Raw genomic sequence first — 21,743 nt, forward strand, 5'->3', positions numbered from 1 at the left:
GGCAGTGCAGGGCTGTCTGCACAATTACAGAATTTATTTTGCATCTGACAAAGGGGGGAAAAAAACACAATTAGAAATAAAACATCAGGGGTTTACAGCAAAAACAGCATGGTATTCTCTAGTTACATGTGCTAGAGCCCAATTCTTTTAACAGCTTGATTCAAACACTGTTTCATTCCAAGAAAAATTGTTTTAAAAAAAGAGTGGAGGGGAAACTGGTCATTAAGTTGATAAAGACTATTTAATAAACTGGGTAACTGCTGTATATATTTACTAGTTTTTTAATGTAATATACTGAGAACATTGGAAGTCATCCTTTTATTTTACTCTGCCTCCCCTTCCTTAGATGATAAACCCTAATCTGAGGTCACATACTCACAGGGAGCTTGCGAGCTCTGGCAAGCCTTGCCTTGGATGAGCCGCCTTGACAGCACTGTTTCCACGAAGGAGTTGGATTACTATAAACTAAAAAATTAGCCATTTGTCTCTGCACCATTGATCACACTGGGGCAGGGTTTCTCAGCCTGGGCACTACTGACATTTGGAGCCAGGTAATTCTTTCTTGCGGGGGGCCTGACCTGTGCATTGTGGGACGTTCAGCAACATCCCTGGCCTCTGGCTATGGCCTCTACCTACGAATACCAGACGCTCCCTCTCCCCCTCATCGTGGTGATCAAAAAGTGTCCCCAGACATTGGCTAACGCCTCCTGGAAGGCAAAAGCACCCCGACTGAGAACCACTGCACTAAGCAAGTGGCCTAAATATACAACTTCTGTTACCAGATCACAGATTTGAGGCAGAGGCTCTAGTGAGGAGTATTTCTCAAGCACTTTTAAGCAAAGGTTGAGTATTCATCCAAGAAATTAAAAAATTGAGAAAAAAAGCTCTGTATTCCTATTCAGCCATACTTTTATTTTAAAAGTAAGTAGAATATGGGGCTTAAAAGATGTCATCTTTCAAAGTTTCCATTTCATAAATGGTGTATAGACAATATGTATAGAATGTGATAAGAATTGAGTTGCTTCATGCATGGCTGCCACACAAGCCTTACAAAATACTAAAGTAGAAACAGCCTGTGAAAAAATTGCATTGAGATTTGAATTTGTGCATTGTCCATTTTAGCAGCAAAATGAGAACTGGACAGATTCCTAGCTGGCTGTGCTATTTTTATAAAATAGTAAAAGTTATTAAATGTGAAAAAACTAAAACCATTTTATCATAATCACACAAGTGATTATACTACAAGTTATTATAGAAGGTATAATTTTATAATCTATTCTGATATACAGCTATAATGTAATATGACAGTCCCATAAATTAAGACATCATTAAGCAGAAAGCATTAAACAGGATTCCTCAAACTGAGCTCCCTGGTCCATCATGAATACAATTTGCACACAGTAAATAATTATAGACACAGCTCTTAGAACTATGCCCTCATTAACGCATACTCATTTCAATCAATTCGAAAGACTAGACCTCTAGAGGTAAAAGGTATACATGGGGGTAAAGTTTGAAACAAAAATATTAACTATTTCTTTGAACCTTAAAGAATGAAAATGTAGCCATTATGTAAATATTAAAAAATGGTTTCATTCGTACCTGATTTATTTTGGCAGATAAAGTCAAAATGTAAATGTATATATTGCACAACTATGTTAAATTGTATTATTTTTTTAAAGACAAATTGTCTAGGATAGTTTCCTTCACACATAATGTATAAATCTTTGTTAAGTATATTTGCTTTTTTGATAAACTGGGTTTTGTCTTTTTTCTCTCCACCAAAAATATAAAAATGAATATGCATGTTTGTATATGAAGTTTCACAATTCGTTTGATTTTTGAGAAGCAAAAGATCAAATTGGAGCAGTAATCAACAAACTAGTTAAGAGCTTTTCTCCTATTAAAGTATAAGAATCAAACAGAAAAGTTATTATTTAATTGTAAACCCCTCTTTAAATACCACATTACTGAATACAATTAAAATCATTTTGAAAATAAAGCTATTTACTTTGGAATTTGAATTTTACGACTTAACGTATTTCACTGTATTTATCTTATGCACTCACTGTGCTTCAGAACACATTCAAGACTCAGTAGAAGAGTGAAGATGTATCTAACCTCTTCCGCCAGTAGCAGTGGCCACAAGGATGCTTTTGCAGGAACCTTAAACCGCCTTCATAGCTTAGAGACTAGGTGTAAAGGCTTGCTCCTCACAATGTGGTCGATGGGCAGGCAGCGCTGCATCACCTGGAGGCTGTTACAAAATGCAGATCTCAGCTGCCACACAGAACTGAATTCCAATTGGAAGTTTAAGATCACCAGATGATTCATATTATGTTAAAGTTTGAGAAACACTACTCTAAAGCACAACTTACCTCTAGATATAAATATGTGCTTGGTATAGAAAAAAAAAATCGGTCAAACCGCTGCAGCCTATATGAGTAGTCACCTGCATAGTTTTTAAAAAAATTTTAATAGTGAGCTAGAGGGTTTATATCTGAAGGATTAAATATGCTGAGATGAACGTGCTGAAATTATAAAACAAGATACATATCAGGCTCGTAGACTGGCCCTCATTCTATAGCTGGCACATCAGTGCAAAGGTTGCTGGGTACGTGTCGCCTTTCACACCTATGCACAAACACCTCCAATTCCTACCAGGTGAACTCCCACGTGCCTTCCTCAGTTTGGCCCATCTCAGTTCTGGTGAAGCACATCATAAGGGCAGCTGATTGCAGAACCACCACCAGTAAGCGTATCTGGTATGCTTCGTACATTAAAATACAACTCTGAAGAAAAAGAACATTCATTTTTCTTTGGATTGTCACAGAGTAGGTTAAAGACCTGTATCAAATCTACCATTCTGTCCCAAATCGGAAGTTTTATATTTATGTATTTTTAAAAAGTAATTCCTTTTATTCATTCTATATCATCTTTTAAAAACTACACAGAACATTTAAAAAAAATTCCTCATCCTATCATAATCCTTTAATATTTTAAATTAAGATACCAATTAAAGATTGGAAATAATCTTATTCAAAAGGAGGGACTGATTTTCATCTTAGGACCACTCCAACCTAACTAAAAGAAAAAGGCTACTGACTAAACTGAACTTCTTGATTCTGTGCAAAATGAAGGTAAAAAGCTAACTCAAGTTGTTCTTACTATAGCCCTAGCTCTACTGCCCTCTGCTGGGTGAGCTACCTAACTACACCACACAAATCATTACTGCCTTAAGAGAGGCCTTTACTACAGCTAGGTGCTCAGGAACTATGTAGGAGAGACATTGCAGGATGGGAGTGAGGAAGAGAGTGCAGAAGAAAAAGCTGCACCTATCCACTCATTCATCTAGCCAGATACTTTTACACATCTGTAAGCACTACAACTACACACACAATACTTAACACGGGCAGAACTTCTGAGCACTCTTGAGTGCATGTCATGGTTAGACACTGTGGTGACGGAGACAAAAAATCCCTGGCCTCAGGAAGCTGACAGTCTAGTGATGGAGATAAACGAACAGATGGAGTACATGAGGTAGTGGTTAAGTGCCACTGCAAGATATAAAGTAGAGCAAGGGAAGGGAACAGGAATCCCGTTTTAAATAGGGTAGTCAGAGAAGGCTCTCTGAGGAGGTGACACTTAATTAGGGAGGAAGTGAGGAAATAAAGTGAGGAAGCAGACTACAGGAATTCCTGGAGGAAGGGCATTCTAGACAAAGAGACTGGCAAGGACTCTTAGGGAGAATAAGCCTGCCACAAGGCACCATAGCAAAGCAGGGAGCCTGGTGCAAGAGAGGAGGTGAGAGGGGCAGGCAGGAGCCCGATCATGTAGGCTGTAGGTCATGGTGAGAACACTGAAGTTCTAGGATGTGATTACCTATCAGAAGGTTCAAGTAGGATGATGAAGTGACCTAAGTGGGAGAAGGAAGGGGGACTGCCACCAGGCCACAGCAACAGTCCAAGAGAAATGGAGTGGTGGCTTGGATGACAAATGTAGCAGCGGAAAAAAGAAATGAGTGGATTCAAAAGATATCCAGGAATTGTTTTCTAATTCTCCAGTAGGTTCATTCAGGGATCTAAGATCAAGATTCAAACTTCTGGCTCCTTAATCACTATTTCTCAAAACATGCTGAGAATACAGTGGCTCAACATCATATCTAAAGGACAAAAATATCCACAAAATCCCAAAACACTTCATTTGTTGACCATCTGCTATTACTTTCATTCAAAGATAAAATTCTTTAAATTTTGCTACCTGTTAAAAAACTTGAAACACAAGTAATCTGAGTTTCCTACTTCTTGGGTGAATTTACATAGGCTGTCATACAAAGCCACAGTTCCAAAGTGACTTTAAACATTACAATCCACTTAAAGGCCGATTTTTTTAGGTTACTATTCTAATTAGTGAAGCAACTAAGTTACAGGTATAAAAAGGCTGTGTCAAAGTGATGCTAGCCCCTTATTACCTCACCACCAATTAACACTGCCACACCTAAGAAACTGGGGATCAAAGACCCTATTTAAATCCAGTGCAATGCGCTAAAAACTGTCAGAGATGTTCCATCCCAGTTTTAGCATGCCCCAGATTAACTCCTTAACCTCTGTACTGGAGACTTAAAAGCATAATAGTCTGTGTTCCTGACTTAGAACAAAACCTACTCAAAATTAAGACATGATTCTTTAATAAAACATGCATAGAGAATACTTTATGTTCTTTAAATATTTAATTACCATCAATAAAGATCCTCTAAATATTTGAGTAGAAAAATCCTGAAATCCACATATACCTCATACAGACATATATGGCATAATAAACAACATATGAACAACATGGGTACAAAATCCCGGGAGTATCTGGTGGCCCAGTAATCTCATGATACTGTGCTTTCACACAGAATGTAACTGACTGTCGTCCAACCACCAGCCCCTGTTCTCAAACAGGAGCAGGACAAAGTTTGGTGGGAGGGAGGCAGGCAATGGATTCAGAAAGGGTAAGGTTGAGACCAGGCAGACAACCCCATCTCAGTAAAGGAATAGTTGGTGGAGGATTTGTCAGCCTTCCCACGATTCTTCTGGTCCAATGTCTGAATAGGTGAAGGAATAAACACCAAATAAGCAGGAGATTCCTAGTGTCCATAAGGCTGTTCCATAGGTCCCAGCCAAAGACAGGATGCAGGATCTTCCCCATGGTATCTAAAATTGGCAGACAAAGACCACTGGTGGGTGCCTGGCACAGAACAGGCATTCAGTATTTGTTGAATAAATGAATTCCTTAGGTAAAAAATGCTTCACTAGATGTAACTAGTGATGTTACTGAAAAAAAAATCTTTGGGTGTGAAAGTATAAGTCTTTGTTCCCAAAATGCATAATGAAAATTTTATGATGATGTCAACTGCCCAAAATTATGCCAATATATTATTACTTTAAAAACTATATGGAGGTCAGATCAAGATGCCAAAGTAGGAGGACATGGAGCTCACCTCCCCTGACAAACATATCAAAATACATCTACATGTGGAACAATTCACACAGAAAACCAACTGGAAACTTGGCAAAAGAACTCCTATACAACTGAAATGGCAAGAAAGATTTCCACATAACTGGGTAGGATGGAAAAGAAGCATAAAGTTGGGGCCTCCGCCCGTGGAAGGGATCTGAAAGGAAGATAAGGTCCGCACAGGTGAACCCTCCTCCTGGGGTGCGAGCAGGCTGAGCCACAGACTGGGCATCCCAGTCCCGGGGTCCTGCCTGGTTGGTTGCTGGGAAAACTGCTGGGGCAGACAGAAGGGCTGGAGAAGCCTAAACTCTGTTCTTGAGGAGTGCACGCGTGCTGGCTTGCCAACAATCAGGGTGGAGAGGGCCTTGCACCGGTGGCTGCCCCCTCGCTGCACTCCCCAGTCCAAGCAGGGTGAACACCCTGGGCCCTGCTCACTCCACATCACATCTTGGCACAAGAGCTCAGCCAGCCGGACCCTGGGAAAAGATTCATTCTTGCTATGCAGAGACAGTCCGGGGGTCCAGGGGTGATCCAGGTGGGGCAGCAACGGCCACTGTAAGCACATGCACAGGCAGTGCCACTGGAGCACGCTGCAGTCAGTCTCCCGCCCGAGCAAGCACCCTGGCCCCACCCACTCCACAACCTGGCACTGGATCTGGGGCAGACAGGTCCTGGGAAGACTGCCACTGAGGCAGCCCAGACCTCTGGTGGCAGAACAGCCACCTCAATTCCTGCAGCCACACGCCCCAACCTCCAGCCCCAGCTTAGCAAACGCTCCGGCCCCACCCACTCCAAGCCACAGCCCTGCACTAGATCTGGGACAAACACAATGGGGGAAGAGACGGAACCTTGGGCTGTGTGTGAGCAGAGCCACAGACACCTACACAGACACCACCTCGGTCCTCTCACTTGCTTCAGCACTCCCCTCCTCTGGGGCAGAGCACACACTCAAGGGGAAGGGAGCCTGATTGAGCCTGACCCTCAGAGCTTCTATTCCAGCAACTGGGGGTCAGACTCCACCCTTATCAGTGTGGTGATGGCCACAGGGCAGAGAGGAAGTCCTGCCTCACACCCTGCACAGGCTTTAGATCCTCCGACACCAACCACACCCCCTATCAACGTGATAGTGGCCAGCACACTCTGAGGGAAGACGTGGCTGGCGTCCATATCAAAACCAGCCCCTACACCCAAGACTTTGGACACACACAGTCTACACAGGGGTGCTCCCACATAAAAACACCCCTTCAAGACCAAAATAGATAACTTTCTCCTAAGTTCATAGAGACAGAGAAAGTTAAGTAAAATGAAAAGGCAGGGGAAGTAGCACCAATTAAAAGAGAGGAATTCCCTGAAAGAATAAATAATGAAACAGAGTTCATCAGTCTACCAGACCCTGAGTCTAAAAAGTTGGTAATAAAAATACTAACTGAATTAAGACAGATTATTGCTATAAACACAGAACACATTAAGAAGGAACTAGAAACCCTAAAGATGAACCAATCAAAAATAGATAATTCAATTTCGTAGATGAAAAACAATCCAGAAGCAATGAATAGACAACTAAATGACACAGGAGAACGAATAAGTGATCTGGAAGATGGAATAATGGAAATCACCCAATCAGAATAGCAGACAGAATGAAAAATTTAAAAACATGAAAGCACCATATGAGATCTATGGGATAATATAGAACAGGCCAACCTACACATAACAGGGGTTCCAGAAGGAGAAAAAAGAGAGAAGGGGACCAAAAATGTACTTAAAGAAATTATGGCTGAAAAATTCCCAAACCTGAAGAAGGAAACAGATATCCAGGTACCAGAAGCATGGAGGTTCCCAAACAAGATGAACCCAAAGAGACCCACACCAAGACATGTCATAGTTAAAATGGCAAAAGTTAAAGATAAAGAGAGGATTCTAAAGGTAATGAGAGAAAAACAGAGTCAGTTACGAGGGAACCCCCCCCCCCAACATCATAAGCTGATTTCTCTGCAGAAACTTTGCAGACCAGAAGGGAGTGGCATGACATATACAAATTCCTGAAAGGGTAAAACCTGCAACCTGTGATACTCTATCCGACAAGACTATCACTTAGAATAGAAGGAGAAACAGAGAATTTCTCAGACAAGCAAAAACTAAAAAAATTCAGCAATACTAAACCTACACTACAAAAAATACTGAAGGGTCTTCTCTAAATGGAAAAAAAGAATCTATAGGAAAGGGAAAATACCAATAGGAAAGGCAAATATAAAGTAAGGATTGAAGATCACTTAAATAAATCAGTACATAGATTAAAAAACAAACAGAAAATGTAAAAGCGATTATAACTACTATTTTACGTCTTTATGCTTATTCTTTTACTGCTTATATAGTTCTTACTCCCCTCCTCCACATTTTGTGATCAAAATCACAACCTGTGCTCTGCAACAAGAGAAGCCACTGCAATGAGAAGCCTGCTCGCTGCAACAAGAGAAAGCCCGCCCACAGCAACAAAGATCCAACGCACCCAAAAATAAATAAAATAAATAAATTTTTTAAAAAATCAAACAAAGGCCATAAGAAAAGACAAAGGAGGGTATTATATAATAATAAAGGGATCAATACAAGAAAAGGATATTACACTTGTTAACATATACACACCCAATACAGGAGCACCTAACTATATAAAGCAAATACTAACAGACATAAAGGGAGCAATTGACAGGAACACAGTAACAGTAGGAGACTTTAACAGCCCACTGACATCAAAGGACTGATCATCCAGACAGAAAATCAATAAGGCAACAGAGGTCCTAAATGACACAAACGACCTGCTGGACTTAACTGATATGTATAGGACACTACATCCAAAAAAAAAAAGCAGAAAACACATTCTTTTTAAGCATGCATGGAATGTTCTCTTGGCTGGACCACATACTAGGACACAAAACAGCCTTGAAAAATTTAAGGCCGTAGAAATTATATCAAGCATCTTTTATGAACATAATGGTATAAAACTAGAAATGAGCTACAGAAAGAAAAACGAGAAAAACACAAAGATATGGAGACTAAACAACATGTTTTTAAAAAAAACAGTGAGTCAATGACGAAATCAGAGAAGAAGTAAGAAAATACCTGAAGACAAACAACAATGAAAACAACCTTACAAGATTTATGGGATACAGTAAAAGCAGTTCTAAGAGGGAAGTTCATAGTGATACAAGCCTTCCTCAAGAAACAAGGAAAATCTCAAATAAATACTTATCACCTAAAAGAATTAGAAGAAAAACAAACAAAGCTCAAAGTCAACATAAGGAAGGAAATAATAAAGATCAGAGAGGGAATAAATAAAATAGAGATCAAAAACAATAGAAAAGATCAATAAAACCAAGAGCTGGTTTTTTTTAAAAGATAAACAAAAGTGACAAACCTCTAGGCAGGCTCACCAGGAAGAAATGAGAGAGGACTCAAACAAACAAAATAATAAATGAAAGAGGAGAAGTAACAACTGATACCACAGAAATACAAAAAAAAAAAAAAAAATCATTCAAAGCAATCTACAGATTTAGTGCGATCCCTATCAAAATACCCATGACATTTTTCACAGAATTAGAACAAAAAACCCTAAAATTTATAAGGAACCACAAAAGACCCAGAACTGCTAAACCAATCCTGAGAAAAAAGAACAAAGCTGGAGGTATAACCCTTCCAGACTTCGGACTATACTACAAAGCTACAGTACTCAAAACAGCATGGTACTGGCACAAATACACACAAATAGATCAATGGAACAAAATAGAGAGCGCAGAAAGAAACCCACACACCTATGGTCAGTTAATCCACAACAAAGGAGACAAGAATGTACAATAGAGAAAAGACAATCTCTTCAACAAGTGGTGTTGCAAAAGCTGGACAGCTATATGTAAAACAATGAAATTAGAATATTCCCTCACACCATATACAAAAATAAACTCAAAATGGTTTAAAGACCTAAATATACGACATGACACCATAAAACTCCTAAAAGAAAACATAGGCAAAATATTTTTTGACATAAATCTCAGCAATTATTTTCTTAGGTCTCCCAAGGCAAAAGAAATAAAAATAAACAAATGGGACCTAATGAAAGTTAAAAGCTCTTGCACAACAAAGGAAACCATCAACAAAATGAAAACCTACGTAATGAGAGAAAATATTTGCAATGATGCAACTGACAAGGTGTTAATATCAAAAGTATATTTATAAACAGCTCATATAATATCGAAAAAACAAATGACCCAATCAAAAATTGGGCAGAAGACCCAAATAGACACTTTTCGAAAGAAGACATACAGATGACTAACAAGCACATGAAACACCATTAATTATTAAAGAAATGCAAATCAAAACCACAATGAGGTATCACCTCACTGAGTTATCACAGTCAGAATGGCTATCATCGAACAGTCTACAAGTAATAAATACTGGAGAGGATGTGGAGAAAGAGGAACGCTTGAACACTGTTGGTGGTAATGTAAACTGGTGCAGCCACTATGGAAAACAGTATGGAGGTTCCTTAAAAAACTAAAAATAGAAGTACCACATGATTGAGCAATTCCACTCCTGGGTATATATCCAGAAAACATGAAAACTCTAATTCGAAAAGATACATGCACCACAATGTTCACAGCAGCACTATTTATTACATAATAGCCAAGACAGGGAAGCAACCCAACAGATGACTGGCTTAAGAAGATGTGACATATACACACATACACATACAATGGAATATTACTCACCACACACAAAAAACAAAATCACCATTTGCAGCAACATGGATGGATTTATGGAATCTTATGCTTAGTGAAATAAGTCAGACAGAGAAAGACAAATGCTATATATCACTTATATATGGAATCTAAAAAAATAACACAAATGAATCTATATACAAAACAGAAACACTCACAGACATAGAAAACAAACTTATGTTTACCAAAGGGGAGAGGATGAAGGGGAAGGATAGATTACGAGTATGGGATTAACAGATACGAACTACTATACATAAAACAGATAAGAAACAAGGATTTACTGTACAGCATAGGGAATTATACCAAAATCTTGTCATAACCTATAATGGAATATATTATGCAAAAACCCCCAAATCACTATGCTGTACACATAAAACTAACAAAATATTATAAGTCAACAATACTTCAATTAAAAAAAAAGAACTATATGGAACTTATACACTAAGATCTACCAAGATAGTATATAGGTCGACCAAGCAAAAACTGGACCATTATTTAGTATAAAGATTTTGCAGAAAACATAACTTTATTAATGATAATGTTGCTTAAGCTAAAAAAAACTATCTGAAAATACTTTACCAAATAATCATATAATTTCCCCTTTTAATTGGTTGTGGGTACAATTTTATAACTAACATTATAACACAAAGCACCCTTGCTGCTAGTCTGCCTTGTTTTACAATTTTATGCTAATTTATATATTGATACAATACTAATAACTAATAAAATATAAGTATTATGGTAAGATTATTGATTCTGAAATACTAGAAAGCTTCATATGATGAATCTTAGGTATTATCACTGAATTTTTAAAAACAGGATATTGCTTTTAAACTTTTAAAATCATGTTTATTTAGCTTATTTTAAAAATATATAAATTCTAAAAATATATCATACCAAGAGTAACCGATAAGGACTTTTTACACCTTCCAGTTCTGCCTACATTCCCAAAACGCATCCCTGACACCAATGATATCACTGGGCGTAGGGGGTTGGGGGCAGCCTCTGAGACAGTCACTGAGGAGGGGCCACACCTCAATGTGAGTCAAGTTACAGTTAGAGCTTAGTCATAGAATAATATGTCTACCACAGGCATCTTTCCTTAAATTTAAATTATTCTTCCATTTTTTCCCTAAAGCCTTTCTTTCCTCTATCTCTAGTTCCTGAATAAGCCCTCATCCTGAACACTCATTTATTTATTTTTTTCTCTCTTGTTCCACTGGTGTAACATAAGAGTTTATGTTCAGTAAACTATCTTCTGGAGAAGAAAAATCAAAACATGATCAAAGAATTTACCAAGTTCAAATTCTAAGACTCTAAAAACCTAAGTGGTTTAATCATCGGTTGCCCAAAAGCATTCTTTGTTTCTTTTCCAAGATGATGATGATTCTTCATACATTTCCTAAAAAGCAGAACGATAATAACAATTTAAAGGAGAGCATTTTAATAAATGCAAATATATCTGAATAAATCAGGCAAATGAACATCACAACTATTTATATCTGCTCCTCTTTTAACAATCCAATGGCCATTTGCATAAGGCATTACGAGCAAACAAAGGAATAAACGTGCTCCCTACACTCAAGGACTCAGTCAAGTAGGAGAAACGACAGATAAGAAGCCTTAACAAGACAAGGGGCAAACACAGAAAGGAATAAACAATTAATTCCACTTGGGATCATGACAGGAGACAGCCTGGGCAAGGTTATGTACGGAAGATGGAAGGTCTTTCAACACTTTTTTCTTTCCAGACACACCTACTACTTCCACATTTCTAAATATGCGTTTCCAAAGGCCAAAGGGGTATTTCCATTAGCTTTGAAATTAACAGACCACCCCAAAGGTTCCTAAACAGGTCTGAGCTGCGGGCTGTTGGCAAACACCCTGTAAGTGCGTGCCCTACCCACCTGCCCATCCCTTGCCTGTATCACAGATGATCTCAAAGCACAGGCTGAAACCAGAACCAGACTAGAATTCAGATAATTTTTGGACAGAAGGGGAATAAGAATATATCACTTTCTCTTCTCACTCTCTAGTCAGGTTCTATTTCTGCAGGGGTAGAAATCCAAATTCAATTATCCTCTGAACACCTGTACACCCTCCCACCCTCTACACACAGAGAAGTAAATAGAAAGCCCAGCCAGTTCTTGAAGCACCACAATGAGTATACCCCCAACTCCTACCCACTCCCTTATTTGGGGGGCCTACCGTCTCATCTACTTTGTCAGCTGGCTGTCCATTCTTTGCTCCAAGGCAAAGAATCTCTTCCAGCCAGGCTCACAATTCATTCTGGAATACTGTTCCTACCTTGCTCTCTCCAGGGTCTCATGGTCTATCAAAATTGTGGCAGCCTTGTTCACAGCAAAGCAACCAGATATCTGAGCTTCACTAAGACAGATTCCTTTCACATATCCTATCCTCTAATCCCTAAGTATCCCCTTATAACAATGGGTTTCAGTTTTTATCCAGAAAATATGGTCACTAAATTTCACAGGTGCTGGTTCAGAGTCCAATTTGCTCATCTCACCACTGGTCCTTCACTCTGGCCTTCTGCTATACTGGGCAGTGAATCCATTCCTCAGCTTTGCTATCAGCCACAATGTTGTGGGCAATTTGAGGCTCTTAAGTGTAATTACACATTTCTGAGAATACAGAGTGATCCCACTGTTGAGGTTACTACACCAAGGGAGAAATCAGGGAGCTGGGCCTTTTCCTATCTTCAGAATGCTCTATTTAAGCAGGGACTTGTTTGCTTTTATTGATGGGTTTGATGTATGGATGGAAAACAAGCTAGAATTTCCTACTTAGGTTTTTTAAGTCCACTTACTATGCATTTTCTCCAAGGAGGGAATATATCCCACTTTTCTTTTCCTAAAATGAAGGAGTTCTAGGAGAAGGCTCTTTTGCCTTGAGAAGTCTCTATTTTAGCCAGTGACTACATAGCCATGCATTATTCCTGCTCTCCAAAGGAAAGACCCTCTAACTCAAGGGAATTCTAATATAAGGGATAATACTTCATATATGAACCACTGGAACGTTCTAGACTAGGAATTCTAACTGTTACCACTTGTTGAGGTCTTCTCCAGGCCATGCATTCTTTGGGGCACATATTTTTCATGCTTAATAAACCCTGGAAAGGAGATTATTACATAAACATCCTATTTCCTAGAAAAAGAAAACAAGATTCTATAAAGTCAGGGAAGTACATACTCTGTATGTACTCTTCTTCCTTGTTCTTTAAAAATTCCTGAGAAAAATCATGTCCAAAGACAAAATTAGATATTTTCCTAACTTACCTTTTTCCATATGGGCACCTTGGCTTTTAAAGTATCAATGGCATAGCTCACAGCTTCGAGGGATGCAGTCCTATGGGCTGAGGACACAGCAATGATAATGCTTGCTTCTGACACTGGAACTAAGCTTTAACAAAATGAAGGAAAAAATTCATCATCTCCTCTGAAGCTACATGTTAAGAAATCTACTAGACATGTGAAAAAAAATAAAAATTCCAGTGAAGCATTCCTAGAACTAAATATCCAGTTCTGTTTTACCTGAACATCCCATTTAGTTAGAAAACAGTAATTCATCCCAGTTGCATTTAGCAGGAAGTACCAAGCTTGTGACTAATCTGTAAGCATGTATCCACTAAATTTATCGAATGGGCAACAAGATGAAAAGTACCTCACTGATTCAACAAATATCTCATCAAACAAACAAGGCACAGTGCCAGGTAATGCCTAGAAATACAAACTAATCGCATGATGAATATAAGGTAGAATTTAAAATATTAAATAGCAATGAATAGTAAATAACAGAATTGATAACATTAATAAAATTATAGTTACCAATAACTAATAGATGATAGATTTAGTCCCATTGCTGGGTTCTTTTCAAAGCCTGGAACTCCACTCTTCTTAGTGATACAAAACAGCAAACTAATCTAATGACCTTAAAAGGCTTTTACATCAAAACAATCTCAGACTGTCATATAAACAGGGTACAGACTACAAAACAGTTCTGAAAAGGTCTCATGGCCTTGAACACACATCAGCACAGGCTGTTGGGCACAGGGCCAAAGAATCTTGCACATTTGGACTTTGTTACAGCATCAGCCATTCTCCAAATGTTACAATGTAACAAGCAGCCTTAAAGGCACTGTCTGCCAGAATGATAAACAAACCTCCCTCTCAGGGTAACACAGGATGCCAATGAAGGATTCCAGAAACAGAATTAGTACAAAGGCGGAAAACGACTACACTTAAACTTTTAAACTGATAAAGGAAATCATACCCAAGCCGATGGAACACTGCTATGTGTTTGACTGGCCATTTCTGTCTAATGTCACTACAAAGTTTTCTGACTTCATTTTCTGCCATTGGTAGATATGCTTCATACTCTAAGCTAACGACTTTTTTCCCTTCGAAGTTATTCCTTGTAGTTCCTAAAATTAAAAACAAAATTACAAAATAAGCTTTCTTCCTACAGTAGAAAAAGCACACTAATAGAATAAAAAAGGATTATTTTTGAATAGACAAGTAGCATACCAATTTGTATAAAAATTACTTTGAAATTTTCTAAACACAAAAACTTGATTAGAAAATCAAGATAATCATCACAAAGATGAGGAAATAAAATGACACTGATTAGCCAGGTTTACTGAAAACATTCAAATGACAAACCAGTATATATGCCCTCTGTAACAATTAGAATTTGACCCTTAAAAGGAAAATATTATGTTCCCAGGATTACCAGAATTCTCTCTGCTAATAATGACTTTTAGTCTACTTTTTTTTTCTTTTTTGCCTTTAACATATGTTAATTTGAAGATTACTAACACAAAACAAGAACTAAAAAAATTTCTACTCACCACCATGGGTAATCTTGGCTAACTGCTCCGTATCTTAAAATCCTCTTACTATTAACACTGAACATGAGAAACACCTGCTAATTTCTACTGTCCTGTATAGTCAATAGATGCTATGAAAATTACAACTCACCTACAAATAGGGATATTGCACCACAGAATGGAGAAATCACCAGCTGTGAGACTTCATCTACTGAAAGTTGCTCAGATGTGAATTTTATTATATCTTTTGATTTCTCTTCAACTTCATTTATATCTTTCCTGGAAATAAAATATTACCAAACCTTAACATTGGTACTGGAGTAAAAACACCCAACTTATAGGCTATGTTTCAATTTATATATTTTTTCTACATTAGATGCGTTAGGAGGCATGATTTGATCTGAATGATAAAAATAAGCAAGTGTAAAGTTCGAGCAAAACTCAGTAATTTTACAAATATCCCTAACGAATCAAGCATGATATAAAAAGGAACTTACCATTAACATGATCACTTAAAATGAAATCTATTTCATTTGCCAACACATTCCAAACTCTGGAATTGCTAGTCTTATCTCCTGCATCCACACACACATCACCTCTAACCACTGGATTACCAAGCACCACACTCAGAACTGCCTTTTTCTTTACCCAAAAAAGGAGGGCAAGCAGAATGATGACTCCACAGGAACTGGGTTCATTTCATAATCAGGCACAACCTCAGTTAAGTAACTGAGGAAATAAAGGAATTGACTGCACACCTATTCACCAGATGCTGTAGAAGTCCTTTGCCATGCACTTCTCATTTCATTCATCAAGCGTTTATTTCGTACTCACTAAGGGTCAGAGACTAAGCCCACACACTGGATACAGACCAGGGAACAAAAGACCTGGCTCCGTGCTCAGGCACTTATGCTAGAGGAGGAACAAAGCAATAAATAGGAATTACAAATAGGGATAACTTATGGAAACAAACAGCGTTCTAAGACAGAGCATGGGGGCTGGGGAAGGTGTGTTTAAGATAAGAGGACCATGCTACTGAAAAAAAACCATTCAGATGCTACTGGATTCCAAGATGCTTCAACCTCCTGTACATGTCACCTGAGCTTCTTCCAATTCATCTTGCAATACGATATAGGTAACCCAAGCATCGTCTATGAACTTCAGACCACACTGAGTTCCCACAACTCGATTCTACAATAACATAGATTCTAAAACTGCATGTTACAAACCCTGTCAAACACACTCAAATCATACACAATGTTGCTGAGTATCTTCCTAGTCTTCCCAAAGAACAGCTCTAACCATCACACACAAACACACACCTATGGCAGCCCATTGTTTTCTGAATAAATTACAAAATCAAAAACAATAGTATTTTTCTATATCATGGTGGTGATATGGTGACCACAGTTTCCAAATAAAACTGAGATACATATCTAATGGAGAATTCTATTATTTCCAAATAATAGGACTAAGAAAATCCAATCTCTATCAATGCCAGGCAGTTGGCTTTACAATATTTATTCTTCACTTCTGAGGCACTACCCTCCAGAAGAGTGGGGAAGAAATGGGTGAAAAAAATAAATAAGCATCCTTGGCTTGTTCTTTTCTTTAATAAAACCAAAGTTTTGTCATCCAATATGATATTTACTTGATTTTGGAGAAAAACATTATCAAATTAAGGAAGTTTTCTTTCATTCCTAACTTATAAGAGTTTTCAATTAGGGATGATTATTAATTTCTACATTATTTATTTCTCAGTTGACAAATTAAGCCTCATTCTGTCTGCCTCTCCAGACCATACTAAGAAATGTTCCTCAGTGTGAAGGAGCCTTAAAAAACTAAAAACAGAACTACGATACAACCCAGCAATCCCACTACTGGGCATATACCCTGAGAAAACCATAATTCAAAAAGAGTCATGCACGACAATGTTCATTGCAGCTCTATTTACAATAGCCAGGACATGGAAGCAACCTAAGTGTCCATCATTGGATGAATGGATAAAGAAGATATGGTACATATATACAATGGAATATTACTCAGCCATAGAAAAAAAAAAACGAAACTGAGTTATTTGGAGTGAGGTGGATGGACCTAGAGTCTATCATACAGAGGGAAGTCAGTCAGAAAGAGAAAAACAAATACCATATGCTAAAACATATATATGGAATCTAAAAAAAAAAAAAAAAAGGTTCTGAAGAACCTAAGGGCAGGACAGGAAAAAGACGCAGACATACACAATGGACTTGAGGACAGGGGGAGGGGGAAGGGTAAGCTGGGACAAAGTGAGAGAGTGGCACGGACATATATACACTACCAAATGTAAAATAGATAGTTAGTGGGAAGCAGCCACATAGCACAGGGAGATCAGCTCGGTGCTTTGTGACCACCTAGTGGGGTGGGGTAAGGAGGGTGGGAGGGAGACGCAAGAGGGAGGGGATATGGGAATATATGTATACGTAGAGCTGATTCACTTTGTTATAAAGCAGAAACTAACACACCATTGTAAAGCAATTATACTCCAATAAAGATGTTAAAAAAATAAATAAAAATAATAATGGGTTAAATTTAAAAAAACAGAAATGTTCTTACACATTATCCTACTCAGGCATGGCTTACTTTATTTGGAAAGATGGAAAGATGACATGGGTCCTAGAGCCACTAGCAATAATAAAGCTGTTTTTTATACCTGGAAAATGGTAAGCGTTTTTCAGGAAGAGTGATCTTTTTACTTTCCAGCTATGCAATTTTTCTACATTTCTCTGTGCCCAGGAGAGCTATTATCCAGTATTAACAAGCATATTTGTGGAAAACTACACAGAGAGTCCAATAATAATCTGAGCTCAAATGTTGGCTCTGCCACTTATTAGCTATGTGATCTTAGACAAGTTTCTTAACTTCTCCCTCCTGCAAAATAGGAGTATTAAAACTCCAGTGTCTAGCGCTGTGCCTGACACAAAATCTCAATAAACCATGTTAAATCAATAGAATGAACAAATCAAGATGACATTAAACTGCTTACAACACAACTGATGCAGAGATGATAGGTATTTATAAGTCCATCTGCACCAATAAAGAGTTGCTGCTTTACCAAGAGTTGGTACAGACAGCCTGACAAAGAGTATACAGTTAAAGGAAACCATATATAAGTTATTATCTGTATGATCCTTCTCCACGAGACTGGCTAAGAAAAACCTATCTCACATACCCAGGTGACTCAAAAGCACTATCCTCCACTAATGGGGGGGATAATGGCAATTTCGTCTCCTGATTGAAGGATGAGGAGTTGATCTCCAAGCTCGACATATTCTTGACGAACAGCAAATATCACCTGATTTCTGACGTCAGCCAATCTGAAGGGAAAAAAGTATAATTAGATGTATCAATGCTGTTAGACTCCAAATCTCCTCAGCTAGCTGCAATCAAAATTACATAAATATTACTTTATGAAGCATCATCTGCAAAATCACTAATTAAACTCATATTTTGCAGAGAAAGGATATATCCACTGAAGAACATACTTATTCACCACAAAGAATGCAGTAAACTGCTAACAACTCTTTACTGGATGTTGGGTGTCTTGGGGAATTAAAGAAACAAACAAAAAAACACTAGACTGGAGACAACATTCAGACCAGGTCAAAAAAAAAAAAAAAGGACAATTTCTTAATCAGTACATGCCCTCCCCAGGAGCTTTCCATCTAAGCATACAAGTATACTAAGTATACCCTGAAAGGTTCCAAAACACCAGGTGCCTCTCAGTAGGTATAACGTTAAAGGGAAAGTAGGAAGAGGCCCCACTACGTTTCATTGATTATCAGGGCATTTTAAGAACTTAAAAAGATATGAAATCAAGAAGGAATAATTTTCTTTATGAACATACATTGTGGGCTGTCTTTTACACAGCACTAAGACTTCCAAGTTAAACATTCACACAATTTAAGTGACACTACTAATATACCTTGAACACGTTCAAACAGGCCACTTTTATATTTTGTTTCAAAAAAGGCTCAGTGAGGTACGAACAACAGCAGTAAAATGATACATTTTCAAGAACCAGAAAAAAAATCAAATATTGTAAAAACTCAAATTCAGCAGCAGCTGTTTGTTATCTTTCATTTTTCTTTCAATCTTAAAAATTTCTATTTTGAGTTCTCTAAAGAAGGGGCAGGACATCAAAGTTTAAAGCACACACTTTTAACAGAATACGTAACAGTTTCATTTAATGTTACAAAAATGCAGAATCTACATTTTCAGTATTTTGTAAATTATAAAAGCAAATATAATCATGTCCCTTTGGGAGTATCACAGCTCACTGTGCATTTTAAGTAAAATATCTTTAACCTTTATTAAGGAATTTTGCATTTTTAAATACTAGAACTTAAGTTTTCAGGAAAAAATACAACTAATGATCCTTTGGACATTAAACATGGAAATCTAAGTTAACTTTTTACTTTTATCATTTACTCACACATTTTTAAATATTAAAAAGTGTTAATCATATACATTCTGCAAATTTTTAACTACCCAGGATGGCGCGTTTCTATCTCATTCCACAGCTGCAATGCTTTTATTTCTTGTGGCACAGAAATGGTCTCTGAGCGAACTCCTGTTATTTCAGCACTTTCTGCAAAATACAACACTTCCACCTGAAAAGAAAGGATATGTTTTTAACAATAACAACCCATAGTCCTTTTCTGACTGTCCACGCTGGGTTTTGTTTTTCAAATATATTACTTTAATCAAAGACACTTTTTATAAATCAGAAAAAATTTAAAGTGCCCATAAAAATTTCAGCATACCTACAAGCTCAAATTTTGAAAAATTTTTATGTTTTAAGTACAAGTCAGACTAATTTCCAGATGCTTTTTAGTTTTATAAATGTTATGTGTGCCACAACTAAAATCCTAACAATATCTTCTTAGAAACCATGAGGTTGGCCTTTAACTGACATAAAATTATAGCACCTTTTATACTTAAGCAGTGAACAAATGTCTGAGTCAAGAGATGAATTACACAAATAAATGACCAAATAAATGAAAGACACGTCCTTCACGGTTGTCGTATGACCTTTGATTCCAGTCTACATTACATTGAACCCAGCTGTCCAGGATTAAGTTATGCAACATACAAACCCTGATATTTACAAAAGCAGATGAGTCTGAAAAACAGGATAAACTTCTATTTCCTAGGACAAACCTATGCAGACAGCCTGGTATCTAAGCGATCCGACCAAGTAAAATAACCCACCTGTGAATGAAAGCAAATCATTCTCTACGAAATAATCAGAGGTCTGCAAATAATCAAGGTTCGCAAATGCACAGATGGAGCACATTTCATCAAAGAATGCTTAGTTAAGGGCATTTCTTTCTATATTGAAAACTTGTCTTAGAAACGAACAATCTGAGAAGCAAGGGCAAATATCAAGGGTGATTTAGAAACCAGCTGGTCTTCCAGGCCGTCACCTGCAGAACAAGCGTTCGCGTTATGGACTTGACTTTCGCTGGGGAGACCAGAGCAAAGCCTCCGAAGTCGGGAGGGCCTACCGCGGCGGTGGCGGTCGCCGGGGTCTGGCCGAGCAGGACCGGGTCTGTGGAGGGAAAAGGCGAGGACAGACACAAGCCCAGAGGGCTTCCCCATTCTTACCTGGCACCGCGGCACCATCCCGCCAGCGAACCCTAGCCGGGTATCCCGGCGCGGAAGCCGAGGCGTCTGATCGACGCAGCGCGCAGGCGCAACCTGCCTGCCGCCGCCCCCCCCCCGCCCCGCCCCGCCCACAAAGAGCATGCGCAGAGCTAGCTCCTCCCCGCTGTTCTCCCCGCTTCGTTTGCTAAGCAGGCTCCTAGAACTTGGTGTTCACTCGCGGAGATGGGTCGCGGTGGCGGGCGAGAGGTGTAGGTGTCGCTAAATGGGAAAAGGGCTGGCCACGCATGTCTTTACCCTCAGCTGAGAGGCTGAAGTGTGAGAGAGCTGACCCCGGACTCTCCTGGACACCTGCCACCTCCCTTATAGAAGCTCGACTGTTTTCGCCGCTCAACTGCAGGGTTCTCTTTAACACTTTACTACCCAACCTTCTGCTTAATTATTACTGTTCCCTAAAGACTTAAAGCATTCAACGTATCTGAGCACTCGAACTGTATCACATTTACACTTTGCCTGCTTAGTAATTTGTCCACACGCCATCTAAAACAGCGGTCCCCAACATTTTTGGCACCAGGGGCCAGTTTTGTAGAAGACAATTTTTCCACGGAAGGGGTGTGGCGGTGGTTTCAGGATGATTCAAGTGCATTGCATTCATTGTGTACTTTATTTCTATTATTATTACATTGTAATATATAATGAAATAATTATACAACTCACCATAATGCAGAATCAGTGGGAGTCCTGAGCTTGTTTTCCTGCAACTAGATGGTCCCATCTGGGGGTGATGGGAGACAGTGACACCCCAAGTGTGTTGCTAATGTCCAGTCTCCTCTGTGATCTCGTTTTCGTTGCTGTCACTGCAGAAAACCCTGCTTCACAAAGACAGGATGTTGGAAATGCAAGCAGGCTTTTCAGTGCTTTTGTGGCAATCTCAGGATATTCCACCTTGACTTTAATCCAGAGCGTATGGAGATTTGAAGTTG

At 38.5% G+C, this 21,743-nt stretch overlaps 1 protein-coding gene across 3 annotated transcripts; it reads right to left on the bottom strand.

Annotated features, from left to right (window-relative positions):
* Positions 1-891: 891 nt before the first annotated feature.
* MOCS2 (molybdenum cofactor synthesis 2) lies at positions 892-19,766 on the bottom strand. Of its 3 annotated transcripts, none has more exons than XM_067730660.1 (7): positions 19,645-19,766; positions 18,326-18,470; positions 15,266-15,393; positions 14,559-14,709; positions 13,565-13,688; positions 2,662-2,792; positions 892-2,257 (listed from the first exon to the last, which is right to left on the bottom strand). In XM_067730660.1, the coding sequence occupies exons 2-7, from the start codon at positions 18,421-18,423 to the stop codon at positions 2,179-2,181; spliced, it is 711 nt and encodes a 236-aa protein (XP_067586761.1). In that variant the 5' UTR covers positions 18,424-18,470; positions 19,645-19,766; the 3' UTR covers positions 892-2,178. The 3 variants fall into 3 exon arrangements, with proteins under 3 accessions (XP_067586761.1, XP_067586762.1, XP_067586763.1); XM_067730661.1 differs by lacking the exon at positions 892-2,257 and adding an exon at positions 11,565-11,670 and having other exon boundaries at positions 2,458-2,792; XM_067730662.1 differs by lacking the exons at positions 892-2,257; positions 2,662-2,792 and adding an exon at positions 10,284-11,670.
* Between the last annotated feature and the right edge of the window lie 1,977 nt (positions 19,767-21,743).

Source organism: Pseudorca crassidens, chromosome 3 (assembly GCF_039906515.1).
Source record: "Pseudorca crassidens isolate mPseCra1 chromosome 3, mPseCra1.hap1, whole genome shotgun sequence".
In the NCBI taxonomy this organism is placed as follows: Eukaryota; Metazoa; Chordata; class Mammalia; order Artiodactyla; family Delphinidae; genus Pseudorca; species Pseudorca crassidens.

What these genes read in the sequence shown, in the direction of transcription:
- MOCS2 (XM_067730660.1), bottom strand. Translation starts at nt 18,423, where the DNA reads ATGTCGAGCTTGGAGATCAACTCCTCATCCTTCAATCAGGAGACGAAA. An exon ending in AGTGCTTTTGAGTCACCTGG is followed by an intron (nt 15,394 to 18,325) that starts GTATGTGAGATA and finishes TTTTATTTCCAG; the next exon opens with GAAAGATATAAATGAAGTTG. An exon ending in GGCACGTGGGAGTTCACCTG is followed by an intron (nt 2,258 to 2,661) that starts GTAGGAATTGGA and finishes ATTTTGTAACAG; the next exon opens with CCTCCAGGTGATGCAGCGCT.